This window comes from Typopeltis vanoorti, chromosome 4 (genome assembly GCF_054136105.1).
Source record: "Typopeltis vanoorti isolate ZY-2024b chromosome 4, IOZ_Tvanoo_1.0, whole genome shotgun sequence".
In the NCBI taxonomy this organism is placed as follows: domain Eukaryota; kingdom Metazoa; phylum Arthropoda; class Arachnida; order Uropygi; family Thelyphonidae; genus Typopeltis; species Typopeltis vanoorti.
Window position 1 is genome coordinate 60,378,863 of NC_143552.1, and position 16,690 is coordinate 60,395,552.

Genomic DNA, 16,690 nt, shown 5'->3' on the forward strand with positions numbered 1-16,690 from the left:
CTTGACATTGTCCTCATCCAGGAATGCATTAGCAGAGCTAATCTCAGGTGGTATGGTCACTTGAACAGAATGGGCTAGGAAAGATTAGCAAAACAATTGTTCACTGCCAGGTTGGCAGGAAAACGACCCAGAGGAAGACCAAGATATAGGTGGATTGATAGGGTACAAAGTGCCTTAGACGATAGAAATATAAGATCTGATAATGATGTTGGAGTCTTGACAAGTAACAGACTGATTTGGAGGAAGATTGTAGATAGGAAGTTAGTAATGAGGTAAATTTTTCATGAAGTACTATCATATCCTGTACACCCCTTGAGGGTACATGTCAGGAATTTGATGATGATGTTTGGAGAAAGTGTTATTTAGTGAGAATGTGGTAGTGCAGAACCAGGGAAACTAGAGATATTAGGGAGAATGAAATCAAGCATGTGTCTGGCCATCCTTGTGATAAATGAGCATGGGTATGGTAATGATTATGCAATGTCAAATGGGATTTCACAGGCTTCCAATTTAAATAGGTTGATAATGACATCACATAAGGATATTGCATTCATGTATATGAATGCAAGAAGTATCAGGATTAAGGGCGAGGAGTTTTGGGCATTGGTAAGCTCAACTTGGTCAATAATTATAGGCATCACTGAGACCTGGTTAACTGAAAATGATATAGTTACAGGGATAGAATGTAAAAATTTTTGTATTATATCTTAAGGGAGGAAAGAAGGAACAGGATAGGAGGTGGGATGTTGCTGATGATAGCTGCAGAATTACAACCAACAAAATTAGAAGTTATAGAGGATACCTGAGGCAGTCTGGTGTCAGATAGAAGCAAATAGGACAAAACAGATTGTTGGGTGCTGCTATAGACCAGAAGGTCCACAGGAAGATGTAGATGTATTGGCAAATCGGCATAATGAGTTTAGGTCAAACAATTATTATGGGAGACTTTAACTATGGTGACATCGATTGGATGGAGGGCATAGCAAGATGGAAGTGGGATTTATACATTTGCTAAGATATAATTACTGAAACAACATGTTATAGAGGGGGACAAGGAGTTTGAGAGTGTTGGATTTGATAATAGCATCAGAAGATATATCTATAAGTATAAGGTAGACACTCTGTCTCAAAGTGGGGGAGAGTAACCATGCTGTCTTGTTCTGGGAAGTTGCCAAACACGTGAAGATCTCTGTCAAGAAGGGTTTTTTTGTTCAACTATAAGGCTGGTGATTATGAGAGACTCAGGAGTCATCTTGGAACAGTGTAACAGCTTGAGAAGCTATAAGGAACGAATGTCAGTAGTGCATGGCAAGTGGATAGAGATTGCTCGAAGGTAGCAGTATCAGACGCATACCAAAGATCAGGAGGATAAACCAAGCTGGAATTAAGTGGATGAGTAGAAGCAAGAGCTGCAAAAAACATTGTGGAGGAAATATAAAGAAAACAGTGATCAGTATACTAGTGAGCACTACAAAGCAAGAAGGGTGACTAGTATAATAAAGAAGGCCAAATCAGACTATGAGAGAGAATTAACCAAACAAGCCAAAGTAAACCCAAAAGAGTTTTTTCATAATGTAGCAAGAGGAAAAATGACTATGGTAAAATGACTTTAAACAGTGCTAAAGGTAGGAAGGTGACTGAGCCAAAAGAAATAGTTGAGTTGCTGAGTGATCATTTTGCAAAGGTGTATCATCCAGGTGGAGATTTTACAGTTGCTGATGTTACAGACACATATCAAAATGGAGGTAGATGAACAGGAGGTGTTCAGTATATTAAAAACATATGAATATGAACACAGCAGTGGGACTGAATAGCACATCAGCTTGAGTACTATCTGAAGGTGAAAGAGAATTGCATTTTCTCTGATGAAGTTGTTCAATGTAAGTCTCATCTCTGGCAGGGTTCCAAGGGAGTGGAAAGAGGGTAAGATAGTAAAGGTGCTCCAAAACAGAGGTAGCATACTACAGACCAATTAGTATATCAGGCGTGGTTATTAAAGTATTGGAAAAGTTGGTGAAAGTTAAAATACAACAGTGGGTAGATAGAGATGCAATACTCTATAGTGGGCAACACAGTTTTGTAAAGGGTAGTTTCTGTCTTAGTAACTTATTCGCATTTTATAATAAAGTGACAGCAGAATCGAATAAAGGTAATGGTTACACCACGATACTGCTCAACTTTGCCAAAGCATTTGACAGAATATCACATAAAAAAGTATTACAAAAACGAGAGGATGGGAATGGATATGAGACTAGTAACATGGATGGGGGATAGCTGATGGACAGACACCATCAGCTATCCCCCAAAGTAGTATATGGTGGAGTGGAGTCTAGGAGAATAATGGTGACTAGTGGACTAGCTCAGGATTCAGTACAAGGGCCACTACTCTTTAATTTGTATATAAATGACATAAGGAAAGATTTAAGAGGGGGATATTCAGTTGTTTGCTGATGATGCAAAGCTTGGGAGAGAAATAGTTGATAAAGGTGATGTAGATATCCTGCAGAATGATTTAAATAAATTGGCATTGTGGGCCATTAAATTGATAATGATTATCAATTTAATGTTGCAAAATGTAAGGTTATGCACTTCGGGTTGAAAAGGTTGCATATGGTGTAGTTTGCAGTTAATTGGTGAGGTTAGGGACTTGAGGATAATGGTGGACAAAGAGTTAAAGTTCAGATAGCATGTTGCAAAAGTTGGTAAAATAACTCAATGAATTACTTGGATGTTGAAAAACACACTAACAAGTAAGTAATTTGTTGAGCTATTTTACCAGATGAATAGTAGATGATGACCTTAATATGAAGGTTCAAAATGTCAGGAAATTAAAGTAATTATTCCTAACATGGTTGTAGTCTCCATAATTTTACTGAAATGAATTCCTTCCACTCCTTTGGGTCTTGTGATGTTGCCAGACTCTTTTTAAACAGGTGGGACAAGGCTAATGATAATTCCCTGGTACATTCCAAGATACAATGGCAATATGTCATCAAGTTGCTTTAGTGGCATCTAGCTTATTCTCCTCAAACCTCTAGCTCACTCATCATAAGTCTTCTCTCATTTCATTCCCTACACTTGAGTTTCTGATTTCCCAATGAGGATGAAACACCCTAATGACCTGCTCACTGAATACCTCAACTATGTTCTCTGCAGTAGTTACCAATCTCCTACTTTCATCCATTAACATAGTCTTACCATAATCATTCTTCTTTCTACTTGCCACATATTGAAAAAACTCCTGAGGGGGTTTTCTTGGCCTGATTTTCTAATTTCTGCTCATACTTCACTTTGGCTGTCCTTAACAACTGAGTCAATCTGCTGGCATGCTCTTTATACTCTTTGTGCAACGGATTAATTACCATTATTCATCTTGTGCAGTCAGCCAAAGTGCCTTCTTTTAGATTATCCTTAATCACCCACATTCATCCATTTGACACCTACCTTATTCAGACTTTTGACCTTTGGAATACATTCACACACTGATGCTGTTAAGTATTTCTTTGTCTATTTCTAAGCAGTATTTATTCCCTTTCCACTCAACTCCTCATTCCATGCTTTAGCTGCAAGCTACCTCGTAAGATTGTTATAATCATCAGCCTTATAACTCCACATATACCTTTTCCTTACAGAAGTCTTCATATGGCTAGCGGCAACGCAGGTGATCATTTCATCATGATAAAGCTATAATTCCAATGTTCCTCACAAAAATTGAAAGATTTTGAAAAAGCAGGAGAAAAACAGCACTGACTATTAGAACAAGTCAAGATTTGGAGTCTCTCACCTAAATTAGGAAAATCAAGCAATGTATGCATCTGCATATTTCACTGTTTTTTTTTTATTACCTTTAAAATAAATATAAGTAAAACTGCTTATTAAAATAGTACTTTAATTATAGATTCTTTTAATCAAGTGTGATATCTGAAAAATTCCAGAATGCATTTCAGTCATTCAAAATTTCTTTGTAGGTGTAGCAGAAACAGAAAAATTATAAGGGAAAAGAAAGTTTTCAAAATTTAACTTTTAATATGTATATAAAATTCAAGTTCAACAAAAGGAAAAAAGCACATCATAAAACTAAGCAGCTGTTAATTTTATAAAATCTATACCCTGTAAAAGAATAAAGAGCAACATTAAGCCACAAAATCCTTCCTTTCATACACTTACCTGACAGTTCATTTTCTATTTCTTCAGACTCCTCATCAACTGTTTCTGTAGTAGCCAAATATTTTGCTTCTCCTGGCTTCTTTTTTATTGAATGAGCATAATATTTAAGAGCTTGTATTACGGCTGTGGGATTTTCACTTTGTTCTGTTTTGCTGCATTGCAAGAAAGTGCATATGTACATATTCAAAAAATGTATATACATGTTTAGATGGCTCAATTCATATTTTTATTAACTACAATAAAAAATATCACTTTTTTAAAAAAAAATAAATTGTTAAAATAGAAAATGATTAGATTTTATTTCTATCATAATCTGAATCCTAGAGTATATAATATACCTAGTCTAGTCATAAATACTGTTACAACTTGAACAGCACATAAACCTTTAATCTATTAGTAGATCATTTACAGCTTTCAGCACATACAAACCACATGTATAAACATACATATAGCAGCACTCAATGTTTAAAATGTCCCCCCCCCCTTTTGTCTTCATGTAAACCCAAAGTCTGCGAGACCACATGATGGCAGAATGCACAACGTCCAACAAAAACACTGCCTGTGCTAGCTCCAAATCCACTTTCAAGGCTGGCGATGCTGGGATGTTGTTTCTTGCAGTTACTCTCTCAAGCTCCGACTACAATTTGAAGTCCAGTGGATTCAGATCAAGACTTCCAGATGACCAATGAGATGGTGATATGTAGTCAGGCACACTCATCTCCAACTATTGTTATGTCATCCTTGCCTTGTGTGTAGGGACTGAGTCCTGCTAGAAGGTACACTGTCTATTGTGTAACAAGATGTCCTTCAGAGGCTGTACAACAGATCCCAGCACGGTATTGTGACACACCTTGGATGTTCTGACCCCTTTCTCGCAGAAATGCAACTTGAGTACATCCCCCCCCACCTTCTCAATAAGTTATATATTATGTATTAATTTTTCTCCTACCCAAATTGCGCATTACTATCACTATGACGTTCACTTCTTGGTAACTCACTCCCTGCGGTAAACAACACGCCCTCCCCAACAGCATCACTATACTGAAGACACAAGAAAAACAAGTATTTTTACTGTATCACTGAATAAGGTACAGAGACATTTGCAGTCTGTGTAATATATTTCTAGAAATAGTGCAATTAGAGACAACTGGGATAAAAACGGCACTAACTAATGAATCACATCTCCCCCTCCAACAGAAACTGCTATAGACTCAAACAAAACCATATGTTGCACCGGCAACATATGGTTTTGCTTGACCACCCCCACCCCCCAGTCGTGAACATGTTAAAACTAAGAAATATATCGTGAATGTGTTTTTATTATTATTATTGTTCTGGACAACTCCAAGAAGTTGACAGACTCATCGAGGGAGGCCCTAACATCATTTCAAGAACAAATATTCGACATTGACACAGCATCTATCATACCTTGCCTTGAACTCATTCACGGTCATAGCACCCACAACAGACTCTGGAAGCTTATTCCACTCATTCACCACTCTCCAAGTAAAAAACCTAGTTCTAACTTCCTTGTCAACCACGCTCTTTCCCAGCTTCCATGCATGGCCCCTAGTCCTCCCACCACCAGTCATATTTTCAAAAATATCTTCTGGATCAATCTTATAGAAACCCTTCAGTAATTTGAATGTCTCAATCATATCACCCCTCCATCGCCTATCGTCCAATCTCTGCAACCCACAAATCTTCAACCTATTCTCATAAGGTTCATTCCACAGACCTGCTATCATCTTGGTCACTCGTCTCTGGATCCGCTCCACTTCCTCCCCATCACGAAGAAACCCTGGCGCCCATAACTGGGCACAGTAGTCAAGATGGGGTCTTATCAAGGCTTGATACAGAGGAACAACAACTTGTTTGTCTCTGCATGTTAAAGTATTTTTCAGAAGCCAAGTGATTTGATGAGCTGATTTAGTCACTTTTGCAATGTGCCCCCTAAACTTCAATTCCCTATCCACCAACACTCCCAAATCCCTGGCCTCAATCTCCTGTTACGGTTCCACCAATGCAATATACTGCTGCTATTCTTTTCACCCCAAAGTGCATAACCTTACACTTTGCCACATTAAATTGACATCCATTTTTCCTAGCCCAGTCCTCCAAACTATCCAAATCATTCTGTAAAATTTTGACATCCTGTGCACTCACAATTGCACTACCCAACTTTGCATCATCAACAAACAAGTGAACACTTCCTCTCAAATCCTTTCCTATATCATTGATGAACAAATTGAAAAGCAGCGGTCCAAAAACAGAGCCCTGCGGCACACCACTAGTCACAAGCCGTCTTTTAGACTCCACTCCTGCATAAACCACGCTCTGGTATCTCTCCCTCAATCACCCTCCCATCCATCTCACCAACCCTATATCTATCCCCATCTGCTCCAGTTTACTGATTAGGGTTCCATGTGGTATCCTGTCAAAGGCCTTGGCAAGGTCCAGTAGTATCACTGTAAACCCATTACCCCCTATCCAGTTCAGCAGTCACTGTGTTATAAAACATGAGCAAGTTACTGAGGCATGATCTACCCTTCACAAAACCATGTTGTCCCCCATACAATATCCCATTTTCATCTATCCAATCCTGTATTCTTTTCTTGACTAATTTCTCTAAGACCTTGACAATGATTCCTGATATGCTAATCGGTCGGTAATTTACAAGAGCAGTCTTGGAACTATTTTCCCCCTCTTTCCACCCTTTCGGAACTAACCCAGACCCAAGACTCAAATTAAACAAAATGGTCAAGGGTACTGACAATTCTTTAGCTGCTACTCGTACGACACGAGCTGGTATACCATCCAATCCCACGGATGTATTGACATTGAGGTTATGCAATAGACTACTCACCTCCGCTTCATTCACCACAATTCCCATATAATCTACTGGTTTATTCATTTCTGCAGTGTCACCACCTGGATGATATACTTGCAAAGTGCTCACTCAGTAACTCAACTATATCAACTGATTCAGTTACCTCGCTACCATCGGCATTCTTTAAAATCATTCTGCCATGTACATTTTACCTTTTACTTGCTACATATCTAAAAAACTGTTTAGGATTCTCTTTAGCCTGCATGGCCAATGTTCTTTCGTAATCCTTTTTTGCTTTTTTTACCACACTCGTTACCCTTCTGGCCTGCGCTTTATACCGTTCTTGTGCCTGCCGGTCACCTTTCTCCTTAAATTCCCTCCATTGTTGTTTCTTTTTTTGCAGCTCAAGCTTAATGGTGTTATTCATCCATTTAACCCCTTCTTGATTTATTATTCGGACTCTAGGTAAATACAGTCAGCCATTGCTTCATGCAAACACTTCTTAACTGCCTCCCATGCACTATCAACTTCTAGTCCTTGCAGTTGTACATGCCATGGCACCGAACCAATCAAACTCCTAAGCTTGTCATACTTTCCAGTCCGATAATTCCACACCTGTGTTAATTGAAAATTCCACACCTTTAGCCACCTCCCAAGTCAAGACCCTATGATTACTCTCACCAATTGGTGGCAATGTGGTTATATTTGTTACAGCCAAATCCTCAGATGTAATTACTAGGTCAAGCAGTCTCTAACCTCTAGTATTTTCCATTACATGCTGTCGCAGATAGTTATCCCTTAATAACCGCATAAAATCCAATTCCTTCCTCCCGTGTGTCCTCTCCTCACTTCAATCAATGCAACCATAGTTGAAATCTCCCATAATAATTACCCTCCTTCCACTCATTTCTTCTATTTGCTTGTGCATACTGTCACCACCATCTTTTCCATCACCTGGTCTATAGAAGCACCCAATTGTATATTTAGTTCTGCTAGCCACAATCTCACACCAAATGGCCTCAAATGTGCTCTTTTCTCTATCCTGCAATTCAACTTCTATTCTCCTTGGCTGTAGCTCATCAGCTATCATCAACAAAGTCCTCCCCCCATTTTATTCTCCCTGTCATTCCTGAACACACTATACCCATCATATTCAATCCCACTAGCTATATCATCTACAGTCAGCCATGATTCACTAATACCAATAACCTGTGGTCTGGAAGTGTCAACAATGGCCAAAAACTCTTCCTTCTTGTTCCTAATACTCCTAGCATTAGTGTACATGAATTTAAGACCCCCATTAGCCCCAACCCTACCTTGATGCCTTATATTAACTATCCCACTCTGATTTGTTGTCCTTATTCGCTCAGGCATATTATATTCATTCATACATTCAACTGCCTCCCTAAGGACTGTATATCTACTCCCCCCCCCTTAATAAATCTAGTTTCCCTGAATTTGCACATCCATTACATTCAGCAACACTTTCTCGAGTCTCCTTACACCGTAACCATTCAAATGCAAGCCATCCATCTTATATAGATGCTTTCGCCCATCGAACTCACTCCACACGTCCACAAATTCCACACCACTCGTCATACATAATCCATGCATAAAGTCATTCGCAATTACAGCCCTCCCTTTAAACATTTCACTGTCATACCGTGGCAAAAGACTAATCATTCTAACTCTCTCACTCTTTTTTGCTACCTCAAACAATTCATTCAGGTCTTCTATCATTTCCATTTTATCTCCTTTCAAATCATTCGTACCTGCCACAACAATCATTTCTTTCACCCTTTCCTTTTGCTCTCTAATAGACTCAGTTACATCCTTTATGGTCACACCGGATTGGTACGATTTTGTCAAATCCTCTACTAACACACCTCGTACAAACTAGTCTCCATACAGCATTCTATCCTTCATTTTGTTCATGTTCACACTCATATGCCTATTTTTCCTGTCATACTTTTTATTATTGGTTGGTTCATTCAGTTGACTTTTGCTCATACGCTCTAGCTGTTGTTTTGCCCTTTGTATCGCACCATTCATTCTGAAGTTTGACAAAAATATCACACTCACGATCCGAAATACACTTCAATTCATCATTCTCCCTACATTTTCTACACACATTTACTCCTTTATTATCATCTAACCACACTCTGACCGCACTCCGCAAAGCATACATTTCGCAGATAGTACACTGAATCATCCCCTTTACATTACCGTTCTTGAAAGAAGATGGCGAACCATCATTACTGGCCGCCATTTCCCTTCATACTGGAGCCTTTACTAGTAACGTATTTTATCAAATTATAAACACCAAAAACACACAAACAGACGCACTAAGAGACACAAGGCAAACAAAACTACACAATATGGAAATAAATTTATCAACGATAACTGAAAATAATGCTTATCTTATCTGGAGCTTTCACGAACACTACACACTACGAATCCCTCTAGCGGCGACTTCCCAACATAGATTATGTTATAAAACACTTTAGTACACTAACTACACTAATAAAACTACAATAATATACTAAAATTAAACAATTAAATCTAACAAAATATTAATAAATCAACAAAAATCACAAATCTTTCAGGAGCTCTGCGACAGTACGTCCTTTCACCAGCTAGCCTCGACACCATCTCTAAGATATTAAGTTTAAGATATTATGGAATTCGGTTGAAGAGAATTAGCATTTCAACTTTCAACTGTTGGCTTGCCTTTGTCTTTGGTTCGTGCGATATTTTGTTAATACCACACCGATCATATGCCCTTCTCATAGCTGCTCTATCTTTACTGACCTACCATTGCTGTCTGTTTCACACTTTGCTTTTACTTCTCATTAGTCATTTGTGAAGGATTGTTCATTATGTATCTCAAGTTTTATAAATTACTGGTAATTTTTGCTTGAAATAATGGGAAAGAAGATGAAGCTATTTGAATAGATGACTTTGACGATGCACACAAGGAAACTGTTCTTGAAATCACACCATTTTCAGTTTTTTTCTGAAAACTTTAGTTTCCAAAAATCCCACATATATCTCACACGCCGTTTTTTTAGCTTTAATTATGGGGGGAAAATGCAAGTTATATAGTTATATTAGAGTAAATACAGTAATTATTTTAGCTTTCAAATTCTTAAGTATGGATCATTGGTTAAAGACTTGATTGATAAAACGCACAAAAGAGAGCAATATAGCAAATACAAGTAGCTAAACAAGAAGAAAACCTTGATATAGGCATTTAAAATGAAATATACTTTATTTATTATTTTGATAAGGGGGTATTGGTAATAATGAAAATTTAAGAAGGGGTAAGCGGATATCTGAAGTTTGAGAAACACTGCTTTAATGGAATTGCTTCTCAGGTATTAACTAATATTTTGCGGACTATATTGCCACCACATAATATGAACATAAACGCCTTTAGCCTACCAAGCTTTGAAATGCATGCATTATTCTTATTGAATTTTTTTTTTTTTGAAGTTTTTGGATTTTTACTGACCACAACCTTGTTGTGTGCACTCTACGGCTTCAGAAACAAGATGCTACCATCAATGCTGGTAGGCCTAAGCAGCTATACAGCGTGAAATGGGAAGCATTGGAAAATGAGGCTGTGAGGAAGAATTTTGCAGATGACATTTCCTCCAGGTTCAAAGAGATTCCCAAGCATACTGCAGATGTTGAGGAGGAGTGGAAGCTGTTCAGAACAGCTGTCACTGCCTCTGCACTCTCATGCTGTGGCAGAAAGCAGCTCGGCATGGCAACGGGAAGTGAGAAAAGGACACCTTGGTGAAACCAAGAAGTCCAAAAAACTGTCCGGGCAAAAAAAGGAGTCCTACTTAACATGACTTAGGGTCAGGTCACCTAAGATGCGTTTGCGGTATGCTGAGGAATGAAAAGTTGCTGCTGAGGCAGTAAAGACAGCAAAGCAGAAGGCTTGGGAATCCTTTGGAGAAAGATTAGACTCATCCTATGCAAATGCAAACAAAGTATTCTGGCAGACCATCTGCCGCTTTCAAGGGAGGAAATCGTGCACAGCAAGAGCAATTAAGGCCTCTGATGGTGCAATTTTAACAACCGAGAAGGACATCCTCCACAGATGGAGGGGAATACTTTGAGAGCCTTCTTAACCTGGGTGGTCCAGCAGTTGTGGGCATCCAAGAGGTGCAGATCGGGGCAATAACTAGTCTCACAGCAGAAGAGGTCCATTTAGCAATAAAATCGGGCAAGGTGATGATGAAATTCGGCCTGAAATGCTAAAAGCCTTAAATCGAGACGGTGTTCTCTGGCTGACTCGAGTGTGTCAGGCTGCTTGGATATCTTGGCGAGCACCAAAGCAATAGCAGACAGGCATAATAATACCAGTCTTCAAGAAGGGAGACCAGAAGGATTGCAGTAGCTATCGTGGCATCTCTCTGCTCAGCCTGCCTGCGAAAGCGTATGCTAGGTGCTTGGAAAGACGGTGCAGGAGCATAGTTGAGTCAAAGTTCCAGGAAGAACAATGTGGCTTTCATCCTGGTAGAAGCACAACTGACCAAATCTTCACTTTAAGGCAAGTCTTTGAGAAATTTTGGGAATCTGCCAAGAATGTCTACACATTTTGTGGACTTGGAGAAGGCATATGACCAGGTTCCTTGGGATAAGCTTTGGCAAGTAGTACAGGAGTATGGAGTGGATGGCCAACTATTAGCTGCCATCAAGTCCCTGTATGAATGCCCAGAGTTTTGTGTCAGGGTAAACAGCACGAAGTCTGAACCTTTCACAGTCTCCATTGATCTCTACCAAGGGCGTGTTCTGTCACCCCTCCTTTTCACAATATTTATGGACTGGATTGATAGGCACAGCCAAGGCAGTGAGCGTGTCAGAATTGGAAGATGTAGCATTGGATGTCTGCTTTTTGCAGATGACCTCGTTCTGCTTAGCTCTTCCACAGATGACCTCCAGCAGACCCTGGATAGGTTTGTAGCATTTGTTTGTGCAGACGCCAGAATGAAGATCAGTGTGGCCAAAACTGAAACATTTGTGTCTCAAGACAACCATCCCAGTGCACTCTACATGTAAGTGGAGTCCCAATGAGGCAGGTGGAGAAGTTTAAATACCTTGGGTCCATATTCACGAATGATGGAAAATGTGACGTAGAGCTAGATACTCGAATTGGCTTAGTAAGCTCAATATTGCGGGAGCTTGGCCGTTCGGTAGTATTGAAGTGGGAGTTAAGCCAGAAGGCAAAGCTGGTTGTTTTCAATACAGTCTATGTCCCCATCCTCACCTATGGTCATGAGAGTTGGGTAATGACCGAAAGAATGCGGACACAAATCCAAGCGGCTGAAATGAGGTTCCTTTGAGGGGTTGCGGGGATGACAAGACTTGACAGAGTCAGAAGCTCTGCAATTCGGGAAACCCTCAATATTCAACTGCTGCTTCTCCGTGTTGAGAGATCACAGTTACGTTGGTACGGGCACCTGGTCAGAATGCCACAAGAGAGGCTCCCTCAGCAGGCCCTCTTTGCCAAGCCAGAGGGTGGGAGGTCATGTGGAAGGCCAAGGACTCGTTGGATAGATTATATCCAAAACCTTGGGTGGACACATTTGGGAATCCCACCAGAACACCTGAACTTGGTGGCAGAGGATCGTGACCATTGGAAGTTCCTCTTGCAGCTGTTGCCCCCACAACCCAATTAGGAAAGGTGGGTCTTGAAGATGTATGTATGTATGTTTGGATTTTCATTATTTGCATTATTGCAAATTTTACATATAAAGTGAGACTTTTATTTGTTATTTCTCACTATTTCAAATCATCATAAAATCCAACCACACTGTATAAATTTCAACTTTATTATATATTTTTTCTCTCTCTCTTTTGCTTATCACAGAATTTTGCCACATAATATTGAGTTGGAAAAGAAATGAGTTCAAACATCATATATGATGAAATAAATTTTTCCGCATCTCCTGAGCTACTAATGGGCATATGAAGCCTAAATTTATATTCTTCTTGGTGCATCGGTCAATGCAAAAGCATAACTTTCAAGTCAGAAGAAATGCCATTACTAGACAGTAAATATCATTTATAGTTATAAAATGTCACTATACTTAAGGCCTGAAATGACCAGTCATGTTTAGTCTTCAAGTAGGGACCCCAAGCTGCTCCTTTTGCTCTTACATGCAAGATCATGCAAGATTATACTAGATGAATAGCAGAAAGTACTTTACTGCAATACTGCTTCTCAGGCAGCAGTATTGCAGTAATGTTCTGCAAACCAACACTAGATTACACATGAGACCAAATAAAATAAGTACATTGGAAGACCAGGTGTCATTTACCTTGCCAATATATATTTCGAGGACACATGAGTAATGGTATGTGGAGAATATACCAGAATAGCTCCTATGATCAGAAAACCAGTGTGCTCTGTATGAGCAGCATGCATCCAAAAGTTTATCACATTGCACACTGCATAACCATTTCTGTACTCATCCATTACTCTAAACACTGTGCTGAACAAGCAATGATAGTAAACTTTCCAGATACATAAAAATACCCCCCCCCCAAAAAAAACCCTCTTTGCAGCACATCCACTTCATATGCAAATGTGCTACCAACATTTACAAATGATAAATATCAATAATATACACTGCTTGGAAAGAAGTCAATGGAAACTATACTGTGAGGAACAAATAGCCATGGCACCCCTTCTTAATAAAGTTGTAGGACCTCCTTTCACTGTGATGACTGCAGCAATCCTACAGGGCATACTTTCCACAAGCACACAATAGTGCTCAATTTAGTGGGAATTTTGGACCATTCTTCTATAGCAACCAAAGTGTGATGATGTCCACAAACAACAAAGTTACAGTAGCAGCCTTATGACACGATGCATTGTCTTGATAAAGACACAATGGTCAGTTATGTAGAAACACCACAAAGTAAGACGCATTGCATTGTCCAGAATGATTAGACACTTCTTGGAGTTCAAATGTTTATGGCACCACAAACAGGAATCCAAGGCCAAACCAAGAAAAATAGGACCATACCATCACACTGCCATCTCTGAATTTCATAGTTTGGGTTACACTCTGGTAAGAGACATTCACTGGACACTCACACCTGTCCATCTGCTCAGTAGAGGGTGTAATGTGATTCGTTGAACTCTATATTGAATGTGTCAGCCGACGAATAGCAGTTTTTACATGTTATTCTTTATAACACCCTACAGTCATGTTCAGTGAGGGTGGTGGGTTGTCCACTGCAGGTAACACTTACAGTTGACTACCTGCGCTTTCATCTCAGAATGTATCACTAATTGGGCCATCCCAGGTCAACAATCAGTGATATTATTCTGAGATGGAAGCACAGGTATACAACTGTAAGTGTTACCTGCAGTGGACAAGCCACCACCCTTACTGAACATGACTGTAGGGTGTTACAAAGAATAATATATAAAACCTGCTATTCAAACATATAGGCCTGCAACATGACATCCTATCACAACATCTCTTTCAAACTCTGTCTTTACACTGACATCCCACATTACAGGTCATGCACTTGACTTGGAGCATCATATTCCTCAAATTTACACTGGTTACAAACACGTGACTTGTTATGTGTCATGATGCACCTCACCCATGGGGGGGGGGGAAGAGATATCTGTTGACTTCTTTCCAAGCACAGTGTAAGTTATCCAATTCAATTTCCTATTCCTTATAAAGTTCTGCTAGTAACTGCCACAATATTGGCTGTACAATCTCTACCAGCAAAAGGGATATACTTGTCTTTGCACACTCAGACATCCCACATTACAGAATGCAAAATCTTATATCCATCTTTTTATGGCTTGAAATTTCCTTGTCCCAATATGTCAAATGTGTTTACTGCCTCTATCAATCATTCTCCAAACTTGCATACTACTCTTAAATTCTTAAACTTTCAATTCCTGAAAATAATTCAGGGATTGAAAGAAAGAAAATCTTTCTTCTATGTAAAACACTTTTTTTTTTTTTTTTTTTTTTTTTACAACAGCTGCAATAAAAACAGCAACAAAACATGATCTTATTATGAAAAGACCAAGCAAAAAACTCATCTCATGTACTTCCAAATGGCAATTAGGACTTCTGATCTACATGTATAGCAGTATTTCTATCATATCAAGCAATATTTAAAGAGCAGGATGGTTTCTGGCAGCCTCTTATTCTAAAAATTAACTTCATTCAGACAGTAAGATTTTTCAAACATCAGAAAAATTTACTCAATATTAATATTATGGGGGGGGGGAGTTTGGCTCAAAAAGCATACTTTTATATCTCTATATCCTCCATATTCTGCTGGCATCTATCCTACACCTTAAAAATTAGCACACATCTAGTTTAATCTAAAAAATAATAAGAAAAAAGGTTTATGTGTGCACATACACACCAATATATTATTAACCTGGCTGGCCAAGAGGTCAGCCATATCCACTCTCCAATTAAACGGGTGAAAGTTCAAATTCCACATGGAATGGATCTTTGCAAAGTCTTTAGCTTCAGGCACACAACCACTTCCCCACTTAATGTTTGGTCTCTGAAGCAAGATTATGTAAAAATCCTTCAGGTAGCAAAAAATAAAAATATATAAAAATCTTCTGTCTTTTATTCCTGAAAGGAAAAAGAGGAGAGTTCCTGTAGCCAACTAACTTTTTGAAGATCAGTTGGCAACCAATCTCCACCTATCAGCCACCACTGATAATAAACAAGCTATAAAGAGAGATTATTATTATGTGACACCTCCAAAGACTCATTGTGGGAGGGCAATCCACTCCGCCACATCACATTTGTCCTACTATTTAATTCTCCATTTACACACAACAACACTACAATCAACCAACTATCACCCATTACCAACAACAGTATTTTATGTCTGTATATTGTGTATGTTCTAATGGTCGATTTGCATGTACAGGATGAAACACTCGAGTTTCCAGGAGGAGAAAACCCTGCTAGATTTATAGATTATAAAAAAGCATTTGATACAATAGAAAGAACAGCAATAATAGAGGCAAATAACCAAGGTATTGAAATACTATACATACAGCAAGTAATATACAATTAAATAATCTAAAAGCAAAAATTAAAATAGACATAGGAATAAGATAAGGAGATGCAATGCTACCAATAATATTCAATGCTTGCCTACAAGTAATATTTAAAAATCTAAATTGAGAGAAAAAAGGTATTAGAATAAATAGTCAATATCTAAGCAATTTAAGATTTGCAGATAACATTATACTATTTTCTAAAATGCCTGAAGAGCTAAAAGAATTATTAAAGAATTAAGTACAGAAAGCAACTAGTCTGGTCTGAATATAAATATTGATAAAACTAAAATAATGTACAACAAAAATACAAAAACTACAATTCAAAACATAGAAATAAATGACAGAGGAATAGAAAATGTAACTAAATTCAAACATCTAGGTCAAATAATTAACATAGATAGAAACTGGGAACATGAAATAAACCAAGGGCAGAGACAATATGAAAAATACAATACATTTTTTAAAGAAAACATACCTATCTATTGAAAAAGAAAAGCACATGAACAATGCATTACTAGCTATGACATATGGAGCAGAAACTTGGAGCATCACAAGTTGTTAATGCAAGGAGTATTAAGGATTTTAAGAGACGATATGCTAAATATGTT

The 16,690-nt window shown here is 38.5% G+C and overlaps 1 protein-coding gene across 1 annotated transcript in view; it reads right to left on the reverse strand.

The window, feature by feature from the left end:
* LOC150107352 (serine/threonine-protein kinase PAK 1-like) overlaps window positions 1–16,690 on the reverse strand; it is a 101,140-nt gene that overhangs the window by 72,481 nt on the left and 11,969 nt on the right. Inside the window, exon 3 of the mRNA XM_090391217.1 lies at window positions 4,168–4,319. Coding sequence (XP_090247343.1) covers window positions 4,168–4,319 — 152 coding nt within the window. The remainder of the gene's footprint in view (window positions 1–4,167; window positions 4,320–16,690) is intronic.